Genomic DNA, 14,918 nt, shown 5'->3' on the forward strand with positions numbered 1-14,918 from the left:
GAACGATCGACGCGTCACCATTTTCCGAATGTTGGAGAGCACAGGTACCTTTTTCGCGGTGTTGCCTCACCGTAAACAACACCGCGAAAAAGGTACCTTCACCCACCACTATTCGAAAGATGGTGGCGCGTCGATCGTTGCAGACAGTCAATCGACAGCTCGTATTTCTAGATTGAGTTTAAATAAGGGCGAAAGTAACATGAGAGAGTTCTCTTCATCGACTCTCTCTTCTTCAAATTAAAGTGACAAGATGCAAGTATTGTTGAACTTTTAGGTCATAAATCGCTAGATTGCGATGCGATCTAGCGTCTAAGTGTAAAAAAATTCGATTGAATTTGCATCTTATGTCACTTTAATTTGCAGAAGAGAGAGTCGATGAAGAGAACTCTCTCATGTTACTTTCGCCCTTATTTAAACTCAATCTAGATTTTATCCACACGGCTTTGCCAGTAAGGGACTAAACATAAATTACGTAAGTGGGTACCGATGAGGATTGTTCACAATCTGCGAACTTGACTGCGGAAAAAATCGTGACCATGACGCCGCTGATATCATGTTGCTAAACATATATAAAAGCCAATCCGTGAGAAGATTCTACGTTATAGAGCAACCTTATGAAATTCATTCGGATCATTATGAATAATAGTTGTTGTTTATTTATTGTATTATTTTATAATTATTGTTTAAAGGCCGTTTCAAAGGTTGGGCCTTAGCTTCCATTGTTATGGTTGATCTTGTTCTACCCTATTTCTAAGTAGCTTGATTTGAAACTCGTTGGGAACGTTTCCTGAATGCGGCCCTGATCTGATTTTCTGTTTTTGACGTTTCTCTTACGGCGTTTGTTTTGATTCGTAGTCGCATCAAGAACGTTTAGCAGCAGCAGTGTCCAGTTTCGTTCGATTCGCACCTGAATTTCTTCTTAAAAATCCGATTATTCCGGATTCCATTCCTCTGTAATCATGTTGGAAATTACGTGTAACGACCGGCTTGGCAAGAAGGTAAGAAAATTATCGGAATTGCGCCAATATTCATAATCCACCATTCTGCACTGATTCTAGGTCCGAGTGAAATGCAATCCGGACGACACCATCGGAGATCTGAAGAAGCTCATTGCCGCACAAACGGGAACCCGGTACGATAAGATTGTGCTGAAAAAGTGGTACACCATTTTCAAGGATAATATCAAACTGTCGGATTGTAAGTTGTCGAACATTAATATCTGGGGCAACTGTTAATCATATTGATCCTAAATTTCAGACGAAATCCACGATGGAATGAACTTGGAACTGTACTACCAGTGATGGGATGGAACAAAATGCAAATTTTCTTTACATTTTAAGTTAATCATTAATTCTGGGGTTGACTTTTGTCTGCTTAATTGACATTTGTGTTCTGATAAAGAATGTAAATAAATAAATCATAAAAAGGATGGGAAACGAACAATAGTCGTCATCATTCAAACTAAATAAGTAACAAATCACTGCCCATGATATAGGGATATATACGCACGTGAATCAGTCGATAGATTAGATAGATAGATAGATAGATTAGATAGATTAGATGGATAGATAGATAGATAGATAGATAGATAGATAGATAGATAGATAGATAGATAGATAGATAGATAGATAGATAGATAGATAGATAGATAGATAGATAGATAGATAGATAGATAGATAGATAGATAGATAGATAGATAGATAGATAGATAGATAGATAGATAGATAGATAGATAGATAGATAGATAGATAGATAGATAGATAGATAGATAGATAGATAGATAGATAGATAGATAGATAGATAGATAGATAGATAGATAGATAGATAGATAGATAGATAGATAGATAGATAGATAGATAGATAGATAGATAGATAGATAGATAGATAGATAGATAGATAGATAGATAGATAGATAGATAGATAGATAGATAGATAGATAGATAGATAGATAGATAGATAGATAGATAGATAGATAGATAGATAGATAGATAGATAGATAGATAGATAGATAGATAGATAGATAGATAGATAGATAGATAGATAGATAGATAGATAGATAGATAGATAGATAGATAGATAGATAGATAGATAGATAGATAGATAGATAGATAGATAGATAGATAGATAGATAGATAGATAGATAGATAGATAGATAGATAGATAGATAGATAGATAGATAGATAGATAGATAGATAGATAGATAGATAGATAGATAGATAGATAGATAGATAGATAGATAGATAGATAGATAGATAGATAGATAGATAGATAGATAGATAGATAGATAGATAGATAGATAGATAGATAGATAGATAGATAGATAGATAGATAGATAGATAGATAGATAGATAGATAGATAGATAGATAGATAGATAGATAGATAGATAGATAGATAGATAGATAGATAGATAGATAGATAGATAGATAGATAGATAGATAGATAGATAGATAGATAGATAGATAGATAGATAGATAGATAGATAGATAGATAGATAGATAGATAGATAGATAGATAGATAGATAGATAGATAGATAGATAGATAGATAGATAGATAGATAGATAGATAGATAGATAGATAGATAGATAGATAGATAGATAGATAGATAGATAGATAGATAGATAGATAGATAGATAGATAGATAGATAGATAGATAGATAGATAGATAGATAGATAGATAGATAGATAGATAGATAGATAGATAGATAGATAGATAGATAGATAGATAGATAGATAGATAGATAGATAGATAGATAGATAGATAGATAGATAGATAGATAGATAGATAGATAGATAGATAGATAGATAGATAGATAGATAGATAGATAGATAGATAGATAGATAGATAGATAGATAGATAGATAGATAGATAGATAGATAGATAGATAGATAGATAGATAGATAGATAGATAGATAGATAGATAGATAGATAGATAGATAGATAGATAGATAGATAGATAGATAGATAGATAGATAGATAGATAGATAGATAGATAGATAGATAGATAGATAGATAGATAGATAGATAGATAGATAGATAGATAGATAGATAGATAGATAGATAGATGGATACAGGGGATAGACAAAATGATCGGGACATGCAAAATTTTCCCTTCTCATGCGAGGTATGCACTTCAAACGGAATCGCTCAAGTAATTTTCGTTTAGTGCATTATTTTTCCGTGACCGGAATGGTCAAGAAATTTAACACAGCAAGCCCCATTTGATTTGACGTTTCGTTTTAGCTCCGTACTAGGATCAAGAATAAAGCGACGCTTTCTTATTTCTTGAGCGATTCCTTGCCTGAATTTCCCACGCATCGAGATAGGCCAAGAAATTTCTCGCGATCTGCGTACTACCCATCAATAAAAATAGCTGTAACTTTTCGATAAGTGCATCAAATATTCTCAAATTTTCTCTGTAAGTTGATCAACTATTTGTATATCAGTGAACAAAATTCGGAAAAGCTCGAACGATTCTGCACGAAGTTTTAAAGATTCTAAAAAAAGGTAAAATTATCCAATAGCCAACTTTGAGCTGTTATATCTCCGGATTTTATGAACCGAATGCAATGAAATTTTGATCATTTATGACTTATATAATGAGCTTTAAAAAACTTTTGACATAACTAAAAATTCTTAACGCGGAAGATTATTTTTCTTATAAAACACCAAATTTTCTTAAATTTCAACATCGATTGAAAATTTATAATGGTAATTATAGTTCATTTAAATTCCCTCTGATTCTCTTGAATACAGATATGTTTTGAAAGAAAGTAACAACATAGGCGGCAATTCATTGAAAAAGTAATGGGATGCATATTAAAAATACACCATTTTATTAAAAAATCATAAAATTAGTGAAATCGCTATAACTTTTTCTCTCGTTAATAACTTATAGTTGTGTCAAACGTGTTTCAGAGCTCATTATATGAGTCATAAATGGACAAAATTTCATTGCATTCGGTTCATTGAATCCGGAGATATAACAGCTCAAAGTTGGCTATCGGATAATTCTACCTTTTTCTAAAATGCTTATAACTTCGTGCAGAATAGCTCGATCTTTTCCAAATTTTGTTCACTAATACACAACTATTTGATGAACTTACAGTGAAAATTTTAGAATATTTGATGCACTTATCGAAAAGTTACAGCTAATTGGACTTTTGTGGAAAAGTGGAAATTTTGCCTGTCCCGATCATTTTGTCTATCCCCTGTAGATAGACAGGGTTTCAGGGAGTACCAGGAGGTCTCATGAGCACTTTAGGAGTTCTTGGGGATCCCTAGGCGGTTTCAGCGGCGTTTCAGAGATCGAATAGGGGTTTCAGAAGCGATCAGAGTGTCTCAGGGATTTTCAGGAGGAAAAAAATCCTGAAAGCCCTTGGAACCCCTGAAACTCTCTGAAACAACTCTGAAATGTCTCGAAACTCCCCTGAATCGCCCTCAAAACCTCTCGAAACGTCCCTGAAATGCCAACAAATCCCTTTGAAATACCCCTGGATGCTTTGAAAAGGTTCCTGAGATCCTCGAGCATCTGAAACCCTACTAACAAAAGTAGCTGAATAATAGCTTATGAAGCAAACGCTCTTGGAAGACAGCTCGCTTAAACTCTTATACAGCAAAAATGTTAGTTGGGAACCCTCTGAAACGCCCCTGAAACTTCTTGCAACAACCTCAGAGACCCCTCCAAAAAAAACCCCTAAAAAATAACTGGAAACGTGCTTGAAACCTCCATTATCTAATTGAAACAGATTGAAACGCCTTCGAAATCCCCGCAATCCATTTGAAATGTTCCTGAAATACCTTGGAGTACCCTTAAAAGGTTCCTTGGGGGTTGGGGGGGTGGGTGGATTTAGGAACCCTTCCCTTGAAACAACCTTGAAACTCCCTTGAAGCGTCCCTGAAATGCCTCGAAACGCTTCTGAAGCCCCCATATTCCCATTGGAACGCCCTGGAAATCTGCCGTTTTCAAGATGAAATGCATCCTTGGGAAGCTTCAGAAACCCGCTGGAACGCCACTGAAAACCCCTTGATGCACTGAAATGCTGTTCAATGCTCTTGAAACCTCTCGGAACGCCCTCAAAACGTTCCTGGAACTCCCTGGCACTCTCTAAAATGTATTGAAACGCTCCTGAGACCCTTTCTGAATCGCCCCCAACACCCTCTGAAACTGCCCTGATGCTCTTTCGAATCCCCTGGTTAGGATCTTTGTCATCATAGCAAACAGTCTGATTGCATCGTAACTCAGGATGCGTGTGCGTGCATCAGCTCTCAAAAGGCGTCTTCCGGCTGAAGAGAAGTAACGAAAGAAGCAAGCCATGAGATTGCGTAGATTGTAAAGTTAGTTAAATAAAGTCATTCCTAATTATTTGTTCAGAGAGAGCAGACGTGTTTCCCTAGTACTCTCATCAGATTATGGGCCTGAGTGCATCAAGTCTGCACTGAACTTTGGAAAAGTTTTAACAAAACGTTAATCAAAGAAAATGGAGAAAGTTGGAGTCAAGAAACTCAACGACGTCAATTACTCGGACTGGAAGTTTGAAGTGGAGCTTTTGCTGGTTCGAGAGAAGCTTTGGAGGTACGTGGATCCTGGAGTCCGACCTGTGGAGCGACTTGGTACAGCGACTACTCAAGGCAACGAAGCGGATCTTGCGGAGTGGGACGACGGAGACAAACGGGCAAGGGCCACGATTGGGCTTCTTGTCGAGTCTACCCAGTACAGCCTCATCAAGAAAACCAAAACCGCCAAGGAAGCATGGGAGTCGATCCGGAGTGCTCACGAGAAGCAGGGACGTACCAGCAAAACCACTATCCTCAGGAAGGTGATGCGGATGGAATACGTTGACGGTGAAGACATTGGAGCGTACGTTAGCCGGATGGAGGATCATTTCGAGAAACTCGCGATCGCTGGTCAAGAGCTCGACAAGGATCTGAAGGTCAACATCGTGCTCAGCAGTCTACCCGATTCTTTTTCAACGCTCGTCACAGCACTGGAGGGACGTCCGGATACCGATCTGACGATGGAGTTCGTGCGCGGTAAGCTGGTTGATGAAGTAGCTCGGCGGAGAAACTCGAACGGAGCGGAGTCAGCGCTGAGAACGGAGTTCAAGAAAAAGCCAATTTTGTGTCACTACTGCCAGAAACCTGGGCACAAACGCAAGGATTGTCGCCAGTGGATGGAGCAGTGGGACGCGGAAGAAGCAGAGAAGGTAACTCCCAAGCACAGAAATCGCCAGAGAGCAAAGGTTGCGGAGAAGTCCAAAGGAGAATTTGCGTTTCTATCAAGACCACAAGCCGATGGAGGACAACCAGGATCGGAGTGGATCATTGATTCCGGAGCGTTATGCCACATGTGCAACGAAGAATCCAAGTTCTTAACCATGGACCCGGGCGTTGTCGTCGAAGTCACGCTTGCGGATGGAAAGCATATCATGTCAAGAGGTGCTGGCACATGCCTGTTAGAAACGTTGGATGACCATGGTGAGAAGAATTCACTGAAGCTGAGTGAGACCCTGTTCATGCCGGACCTTGACGTCAATCTGTTGTCAGTACTGAAGCTTACAAGAAAAGGAGGTAAGGTCATTTTCCAAACAAATAAGTGTACCATCGAGAAAGGTGGATTTGTGGCGGCAACGGCAACGGCGCGCGGTGGACTGTATTACGTCGACAACATCAATGTGGCGGTTCAAGCGATGAAGGTATGTCAGCAATCCGACTGTGTTCATGGTTGGCATCGAAAGTTAGGACATCGCGACAACGAGGCCATTGTGAAGCTGGAGAAGTTGGAACTTGCAACCGGTATCAAGATCAGTGAATGCGGTGTGCGAAGCGGTTCGTGTGAATGCTGTATCGAAGGGAAGATGACGAGGTTGCCGTTTCCCAAGAAGGCAAAGCGCAGATCGAAGGCAGTTCTGGACCTAATTCATAGCGACGTTTGCGGACCGATGAATACGAGGACTCCTGGTGGACGCCGGTATTTTCTGACGCTGATAGATGACTACAGCAGATACACGACGGTATTTTTTCTGAAGAAAAAGTCGGAAGTTCCTGGATGCTTCAAACAATTCGTGAGAGCCGTGGAAAATCGTTTTGGAAGGAAGCCGAAAATCCTACGGTCGGATTAAGGAGGAGAATAGGCTCCTAAAGTCCTATCGGGATTCTTGTTTTAAACCACAATATACGATTCAAAAGTACATATTTACTCATTTTTTGACGTTTTTATTAACCGTAGTTGAAAATATATAATTTTTATTTTTTTAGCCTTTTGTCTCGTCCCTAGCTTATAACACATACTTTGAGTGATTTTTTTTCACCGTGTATGTCAGGTAGGAACATTTTTGAAATCCCAGTGCGAAAAATGTCGAGCTCAGTCACACAAGGTTGACCTCAAATGTCAAAGTAGAACTATTTACCATTTTTCTTATTTCGAATTTTCTCATTATTCCATTGTTTTTCAAATTCGAGTAAAGTACAATTCCGATTAGAATACCATGCTTGATCGTATTATTCAATAAAAGCGAGATTTCGTCTTTAATTTTAGGACCCTATTCAAGAGCTTCGAGATGAAATCATTTTGCGAATCTGAAGGAATACAGCAACAATTCACGACGGCGTATACACCAGAACAAAACGGTGTTGCAGAGCGCAAGAATCGATCGTTGCTCGAGATGGCACGTTGTATGATCCTGGATAGCGAGCTGTGGAATGAAGAAAAACCGGATTTGGCTCATCTGCAAGTATTTGGCACTCCTGCGTTTGCTCATATTCCGAAGGAAAAGAGGACGAAGTTAGAACCGAAGGCGATGAAGTTGATCTTTGTTGGATACTCGGACAGTCACAAAGGATACCGTTTGATCGATCCGAAGATCCATAAGCTTGTGGTAAGCCGAGATGTACGATTCGTTCCGGATGACACGATTACTGATGATGACGATGAAGCGGTGGTTGAATACCAGTTCAGCGAAGCGCAGAATTCGGGACCGAAGGATCAAGAAACAGCAGGAGAATTTGAGGATGAAAATCAGTGCGTTATTTCGGATGCGGATGATGAATTTTTCGACCCTGCAAGCGGAAACAGCACAATCCTGACGGAAGATGAAACCATCGTGGAAGAAAATCCTATGGAAATTCAGGACGAGATTCAGGAGGAGCTGGAGAGCACGATCGAGAATGTAAGTGAAGTCAGACGTTCGCTTAGGAACAATAAGGGCGTTCCACCACGTTCCACCTCCCCGTTATCATGATGTGGCCCTTGCAGCACAGCTGCGAGACCCACGTACCGTTGCTGAAGCCAAGAGCAGTTTGCATTGGGACAAATGAAAGGCAGCGATGGAAGAGGAAATGGAGTCGCTGAAAAGCAACAAGACGTGGATAATGGCCGATCTACCAGCCGGAAAGCGAGCGGTAGGATGTAAGTGGATTTTTAAGACGAAAGAAAACGATCGAGGCGAAGTGGTGCGCTACAAAGCTCGACTGGTGGCACAAGGATTCACCCAAAAATACGGATGTGACTACGATGAAGTGATCGCACCCGTCGCGAAGCAGGTCACGTTGAGGCTACTGTTGACTGTTGCTGGGAAGCGGAACTTACTGGTGAAGCACATCGACGTCAAGACGGCGTACTTACACTCCCGTTCAAAAGTTTGGGGTCACCCCCTCAAAAACATGTTATTTTTTTAGGTCCATATCTCCGCCAATTTGCGTCTGATTTCAAAACCCTAGGTTTCATTCAAAAGATAATAAGTCAAAGAAACTTTAAACATGATTTAAAAGAAACTTTTTCAAAAAATTTTGTATGTAAACTTAACCCAAAGTTGCCAAATTTTCTAAAAAATTAATATAACCTTACGGCAGTGTCGCTGGAAGTTGGATCGACCAAATTTTAAGATGAGAGTGGTAATATGACCCATTTTCTATTAGCTTTCAACTGCTTTTTACAGAACTTAGCTAAAAAATCTAGAAAAAAAGTTATTAAGTAAATTAATCCTTGATGTCATCGACCAAATGTTTGGGGTCACCCCTCAATATGATGTATCGGCCAAAAGTTTGGGGTCTCTTTCGTAAAACATGGGAAAGTGATTTGGTGATATCTTCGTCATCTATAGTTCAATTTTAATTATTTTTGGCTCATTTCAAAGATAATTAACTAAATTTACGTTTCATGTCTTCAACTTAACGTATTTAACGATTTTTGTATATAAAAATGTTATGTAAAGTTAGCACATTTTACCACGCTTCAAAAAATGAGGCAACTTTACGTTAAGTTTTAGTATGTAAATTTCAACAAATATGTGTGGTTCAATGTCTATGCAGTAAGTATCATTCATTTTGTTTCAAATAAGCCAAGAAGAATTAAAATTTAATGAAAGATGACAAAAATATCAACAAATCACTTATCCATGTTTTACGATAGTGACCCCATACTTTTGGCCGATACAGCATTTTGAGGGGTGACCCCAAACTTTTGGTCGATGACATCAAGGATTAATTTACTTAATAACTTTTTTTCTAGATTTGTTAGCTAAGTTCTGTAAAAAGCAGTTGGAAGCTAATAGAAAATGGGTCATGTTACCGCTCTTATCTTAAAATTTGGTCGACCCAACTTCCAGTGACACTGCCGTAAGTATATATTCATTTTTTAGAAAATTTGGCAACTTTGGGTTAAGTTTACATACAAAATTTTTTGAAAAAGTTTCTTTTAAATCATGTTCAAAGTTTCTTTGACTTATTATCTTTTGAATGAAACCTAGGGTTTTGAAATCGGAAGCAAATTGGCGGAGATATGGGCCTAAAAAAATGACATGTTTTTGAGGGGGTGACCCCAAACTTTTGAACGGGAGTGTATATGGTGAATTGGATGAGACGATTTTCATGCAGGAACCCCCCGGCTTCGAGACGGATGCTGGAAAAGTGTGTTGCCTGAAGAAAAGTTTGTATGGACTCAAGCAATCAGCAAGAATGTGGAACAAGAAGATCGATTCTGTTTTTCGCCGGATCGGATTCAAACCATCAAATGCTGACCCTTGCTTGTATGTGCGACTGAAGGATGGTAAATATAGCTATATTCTTTTATATGTGGACGATATGCTGGTGATTACTTCGAACCTGGAGGAGTACAACAATCTGGTGGCGTATCTGGAAGGATGTTTTTCCCTGACGGTGCTTGGAGACGTGAATCATTTTCTTGGAATCCAAATTGAGCGCACGACGGAAGGCTATTCCTTGAGCCAGGAAACCTACATCAAGAAGTTAGTGACTTCGGTTTGGAAGACGCAAAACCATCAAAAGTGCCAATGGAACCTGGCTTCATCCAGCAGAAGGAGGAGAGTGAACCACTTTCGAGCAAGGAAAAGTACCAAAGCTTAGTTGGTGGTCTGCTGTATATCGCAGTCAATAGTCGGCCTGACATCGCTATTTCGGCATCGATTCTCGGAAGAAAGGTGAGTTGCCCTACAGCCGAAGACTGGAACGAAGCAAAACGGACATTACGGTACTTGAGCACGACATCCAAACTGAAGTTGCGATTGGAGAGCCATGACGATGAGCTGACTGGTTTCGCAGACGCAGACTGGGCTGGAAACGCAAGCGACAGGAAATCAAACACTGGTTTTATCTTCCAACTCGGTGGAGCACCCATTGCCTGGGCAGCACGGAAGCAGTCATGTGTGGCACTTTCAAGTACAGAAGCGGAATACATATCCCTAGCGGAAAGTTGCCAGGAACTTCTCTGGATATTGAAGCTATTCAAGTCGATCGGCGAGGAGGTCAAATACGCAGTTACAATTGGAGAAGACAACCAAAGCTGTATCAAGCAGTTGAAGCAAGATTCCGTTCACCAACGATCAAAACACGTGGACACTCGATACCATTTCATAAAGGAACTTTATCGCAACGGAACAATTCAAGTTGTCTACATTCCAACAAACGAGATGGTGGTTGATGTTCTGACCAAGCCGCTAGGACGGATCAAGCTCGAATATTTCCGGAGTAAGCTTGGACTTCGCGTTGAGGAGGAGTGAAGAGAAGCAACGGAAGAAGCAAGCCATGGGATTGCGTAGATTGTAAAGTTAGTTAAATAAAGTCATTCCTAATTACAGTCGACTCTCCACATGTCGATGTTCTACATCTCGATATCTCTCCCTATCTCGATGGTTTGGTCGGTCCCTTGAATCTGCATATATTTTACCTTTCTACATGTCGATATCTCCTTATCTCGATATCTCTCTATCTCGATGCGATCTCATTCGTTTTTGTTCGAGTTTTTCTCTCCATATGTCGATATGCCCATTTTTACAGGTTGCTAGATCTCGTTTCTTAGGTGCAAAACATTCTGCGAAGGTGAAGTGACATCAGTTTGTTGACGGTTTTTCCTAGTTACGGACGATTTTTCAATCTAGTGTGCATTACAAATTGGTTCTTGAATTCGATCTCTCCCTATCTCGACGGTCCCTTCAATATCGAGATGTAGAGAATCAACTGTATTTGTTCAGAGAGAGCAGACGTGTTTCCCTAGTACTCTCATCACTGGCGAGGACACGGTGCTCCCCAGACCGTTATTATAAAATAAAAATCTCCATCCAATCGGTGCCCACCATTCGTTCTCTATGACTATCCTGCATGTCTGGGCAAAATTTGAAAAAAATCGTAGGGCCCATTTTTGAGTTAGGCCTTTTTAAAGGGCGTAAAGCCATATATTCAAAGAAAAAATCAAAATATTTATGTACTCAGCCATTTTTAAACGATTTTGATGAAATATTTTCAAGAAGAATTGTATTGCATTGAGTATTAGATATGTTTGACATAGTTTTTGTTGAAATTTTTGAAAAAAATATGAACATTTTTATTAGTTGACATAAATAAATGTGAATATATATGAATATATGGGCTGCAAAACGGTGAGTCGATAAGGAGAGCGTCGAACATAGCTCTGGTCCTCACAAGTTCCTACCTCATGCTTCCACGGGTCAAACGATGACAAAGACCGCCAGCTAAGAGTTGTGTGCTTAGCTGGTAGCGCAGCCTGGGCACTGTTGTCCTTCTGACTTCAGCTAGATTGAGGAGGTACGTCCCGAGCGTCTGTTCACCAAGGAGGTGCGGCTCAAACAGCGTCTGTTCTGGCATCCAGCGGCTGAGTATGAAATGCTGTATTGCGTCAGCTATACCTAAGAAGGCAGCCCCTTCAACGCAATGTAGGCAGCGCGGCCCCGGTAAGGTAGCCTGCTGAAAGCCTTCGAACACCCAGAAAAGCAATAGTAGAGTAAACGGATTGATTCAACGGCAACAGACCCGGCAACGAATAAAGGACAACGATTGGAAAGTCGGATCTTGGAACGTGAGAACTTTGAATGAACCAGCACGTGTTGGGCTCCTGGCTCGTGAACTGCAGAATGTCGGCGTTAATGTGGCCGCCATCCAGGAGATACGCTGGCCCAAAACTGGAGAACGCGAATTCCGAGCGGTGGATCCCATCGCCAACACTTCATTCAAGTACCACATCTACTACAGCGGCGGCGATAAGGCAGAACGCGGAGTTGGCTTTATAGTGATCGGGAAGCAGATGAAGCGAGATATTCGGTGGAAGCCGATAAGCGACCGAATCTGTGTGTTGAGGATGAAGCATTGGCGTATCTAGGATTTTTTCCTAGGGGGTGCCTGGGGGGGGTGCCAGTTTCAGTGGCTTCCAGGTTGTTTTGCTTTTTTTTTGTAAAAAGAAACACCGATCCACCCTCAATTTCTTAGTACAATGATATACTGCATCGCGGGACAAATTAGCCCGAAAATTTAAACGTGCTATAATTTAAAGAACAGTTTTTTCTAATCCAAACCGTTGTACTGACTTAACACTCTCCCTGCCATGTGAGGTTTGAGAACTTGATAACTTGATTAGGTATAATGCATGGAATTTGTATTTTCAGTTTGAACTTTACAATCATCCCAACCCCTTTGTTTTGTGAATTGAATACAATGGTTAAGAATACATTTTCAGAGCAATTACACAAGTTTACAAAATAAAACGAAAGTCGTGAACTTTTGTCAACGACCAAAATGTTTGAAGCACAATTTTGTGCTGATTTCGAAACCGACCTTCAAAAAAATTTAAGTAGAACAGTTTTTGAGTTTTAGCCCAATGTCGAGTTTTACAACTTTTCAAAATATCCTCTCCTCTCTCCTCTTCTTGGCGTAACGTCCTCACTGGGACAAAGCCTGCTTCTCAGCTAGTGTTCTATAAGCACTTCCACAGTTATTAACTGAGAGCTTCCTCTGCCAATGACCATTTTGCATGTGTATATCGTGTGGCAGGCACGAAGATACTCTATGCCCAAGGAAGTCAAGGAAATTTCCTTTACGAAAAGATCCTGGACCGACCGGGAATCGAACCCGTCACCCTCAGCATGGTCATGCTGAATACCCGTGCGTTTACCGCCTCGGCTATATGGGCCCAAAATATGTAATTTACTAAAATTCAAATATATTGCGTTTTGTTAAACCAATTTCAAATCTTTTTTTATCAATTGAAAGCTGAATACAATACCATTCAATCATCTGGTTTTGCGTCAGATTGATGAAATTCAAGATATTGGCGAGATTTAGGGACGATCTTCTTAAATTTTTAGCCAAATTCCCAAAATTTTTTGAAGAAATGTATTTTAAGAAAAAACCAACTTAAAAATTTATTCTCAACGTTTTTTTGACATATCATATGTAGGCGAGTTACAGTAAAAAAATCAGCTCAATCGGAGTATTGATTACGGAGAATAAGATGTGTGAAGTGAGCGACTTTGCTTAAAAATAGAACAAAAATCGATTTCAAATCATCAACCTTGTATGGAAAGTCGAAAAAAATCCGCTCTACTGTAATTTTTTTCCTTCGCGTTTTCGAACTCAGGGCATGATTCTACACTAAAAATGATCATCAGCTTACCGAGTTCAAAAATGCTGTAAATTTAAGGAGATCGCCTCCAAAAACCCGCCAATATTTTGAATTTAATCAATCTGACGCAAAACCTGTATTCAGATAATCGAATGGTATTATATTCAGCTTTTAATTTATTGAAAAAGATTTAAAAATGTTTCAACAAAACGCAGGAAATTTGAATTATATTAAAATCCATATTTTAAAAAAGTTTAAAATTGATATTGAACTAAAACTCAAAAATTGTTCTACTTTAAATTTTTGGAAGCATGGTTTCGAAATCAGCGCTAAATTATGCTTCAAAAATTTTGGTCGTTGACAGAAGTTCACAACTTTCATTTTATTTTGTAAACTAGTGTAATACAAGAAATTTGTGTTTTCGGCAAAACATTGTTCGGTAATTCCTCAGGGAATATTCCCGGCAATTTATTTGGAAATTGTTTTGCAATTTATTTTAATTAGGACTTCTCTTAGAAATCTCTCAGTAATTTCTTTGAATTCGGCAAATTTCTTCGGCAATTTCTTTAAGGATTATTATTTGGTTATATGTCTGGAATTTGATACTAAACAGCATTTACGCATCCTTTGAAAATTTCATCGGAAATTTCTTCGACAATTCCCCTTGGAGTTTATTTGGCTTTTTATTTCATTGGCAAATCTTTTGAAATGTTTTCTCGGGAGTTCCTCCGCCAATTTTTTAGTAGTATTTCAAGCGATGTTTTGTTAATGTCAGCAATTCTATTGACATTTGCTTTTAAAAATTCTCCAATTACTCTTTAGGCGATTCCTTTGGGAATTCCTTTGGTAATGCATTCGACATTTACTCTTGGAACTTCCTTATATTTTTTTTGGAAATGTCTTCGGCAAGTCATTCTACTTTTTTTTCGGATTTTCGTCGATTTTTTGGACTTTCATTATGTATGCTATATTGCTATTAGGTATTTCTTCGCCAATTCCTTCGAAAATTCCTTCGGAAGTTCTTTTATAAATCGCTTATCTAATTTTAAAA

The 14,918-nt window shown here is 39.2% G+C and overlaps 1 protein-coding gene across 1 annotated transcript; it reads left to right on the top strand.

The window, feature by feature from the left end:
• Positions 1-854: 854 nt before the first annotated feature.
• On the top strand, positions 855-1,445 carry LOC109427482 (ubiquitin-like protein 5). The gene is made up of 3 exons (XM_019703034.3): positions 855-998; positions 1,059-1,197; positions 1,258-1,445. The coding sequence occupies exons 1-3, from the start codon at positions 960-962 to the stop codon at positions 1,299-1,301; spliced, it is 222 nt and encodes a 73-aa protein (XP_019558579.1). The 5' UTR covers positions 855-959; the 3' UTR covers positions 1,302-1,445.
• Positions 1,446-14,918: the final 13,473 nt, after the last annotated feature.

Source organism: Aedes albopictus, chromosome 1, assembly GCF_035046485.1.
Source record: "Aedes albopictus strain Foshan chromosome 1, AalbF5, whole genome shotgun sequence".
NCBI lineage: Eukaryota > Metazoa > Arthropoda > Insecta > Diptera > Culicidae > Aedes > Aedes albopictus.

What these genes read in the sequence shown, in the direction of transcription:
- LOC109427482 (XM_019703034.3), top strand. Translation starts at nt 960, where the DNA reads ATGTTGGAAATTACGTGTAACGACCGGCTTGGCAAGAAG. An exon ending in ACGACCGGCTTGGCAAGAAG is followed by an intron (nt 999 to 1,058) that starts GTAAGAAAATTA and finishes CACTGATTCTAG; the next exon opens with GTCCGAGTGAAATGCAATCC. An exon ending in TAATATCAAACTGTCGGATT is followed by an intron (nt 1,198 to 1,257) that starts GTAAGTTGTCGA and finishes CCTAAATTTCAG; the next exon opens with ACGAAATCCACGATGGAATG.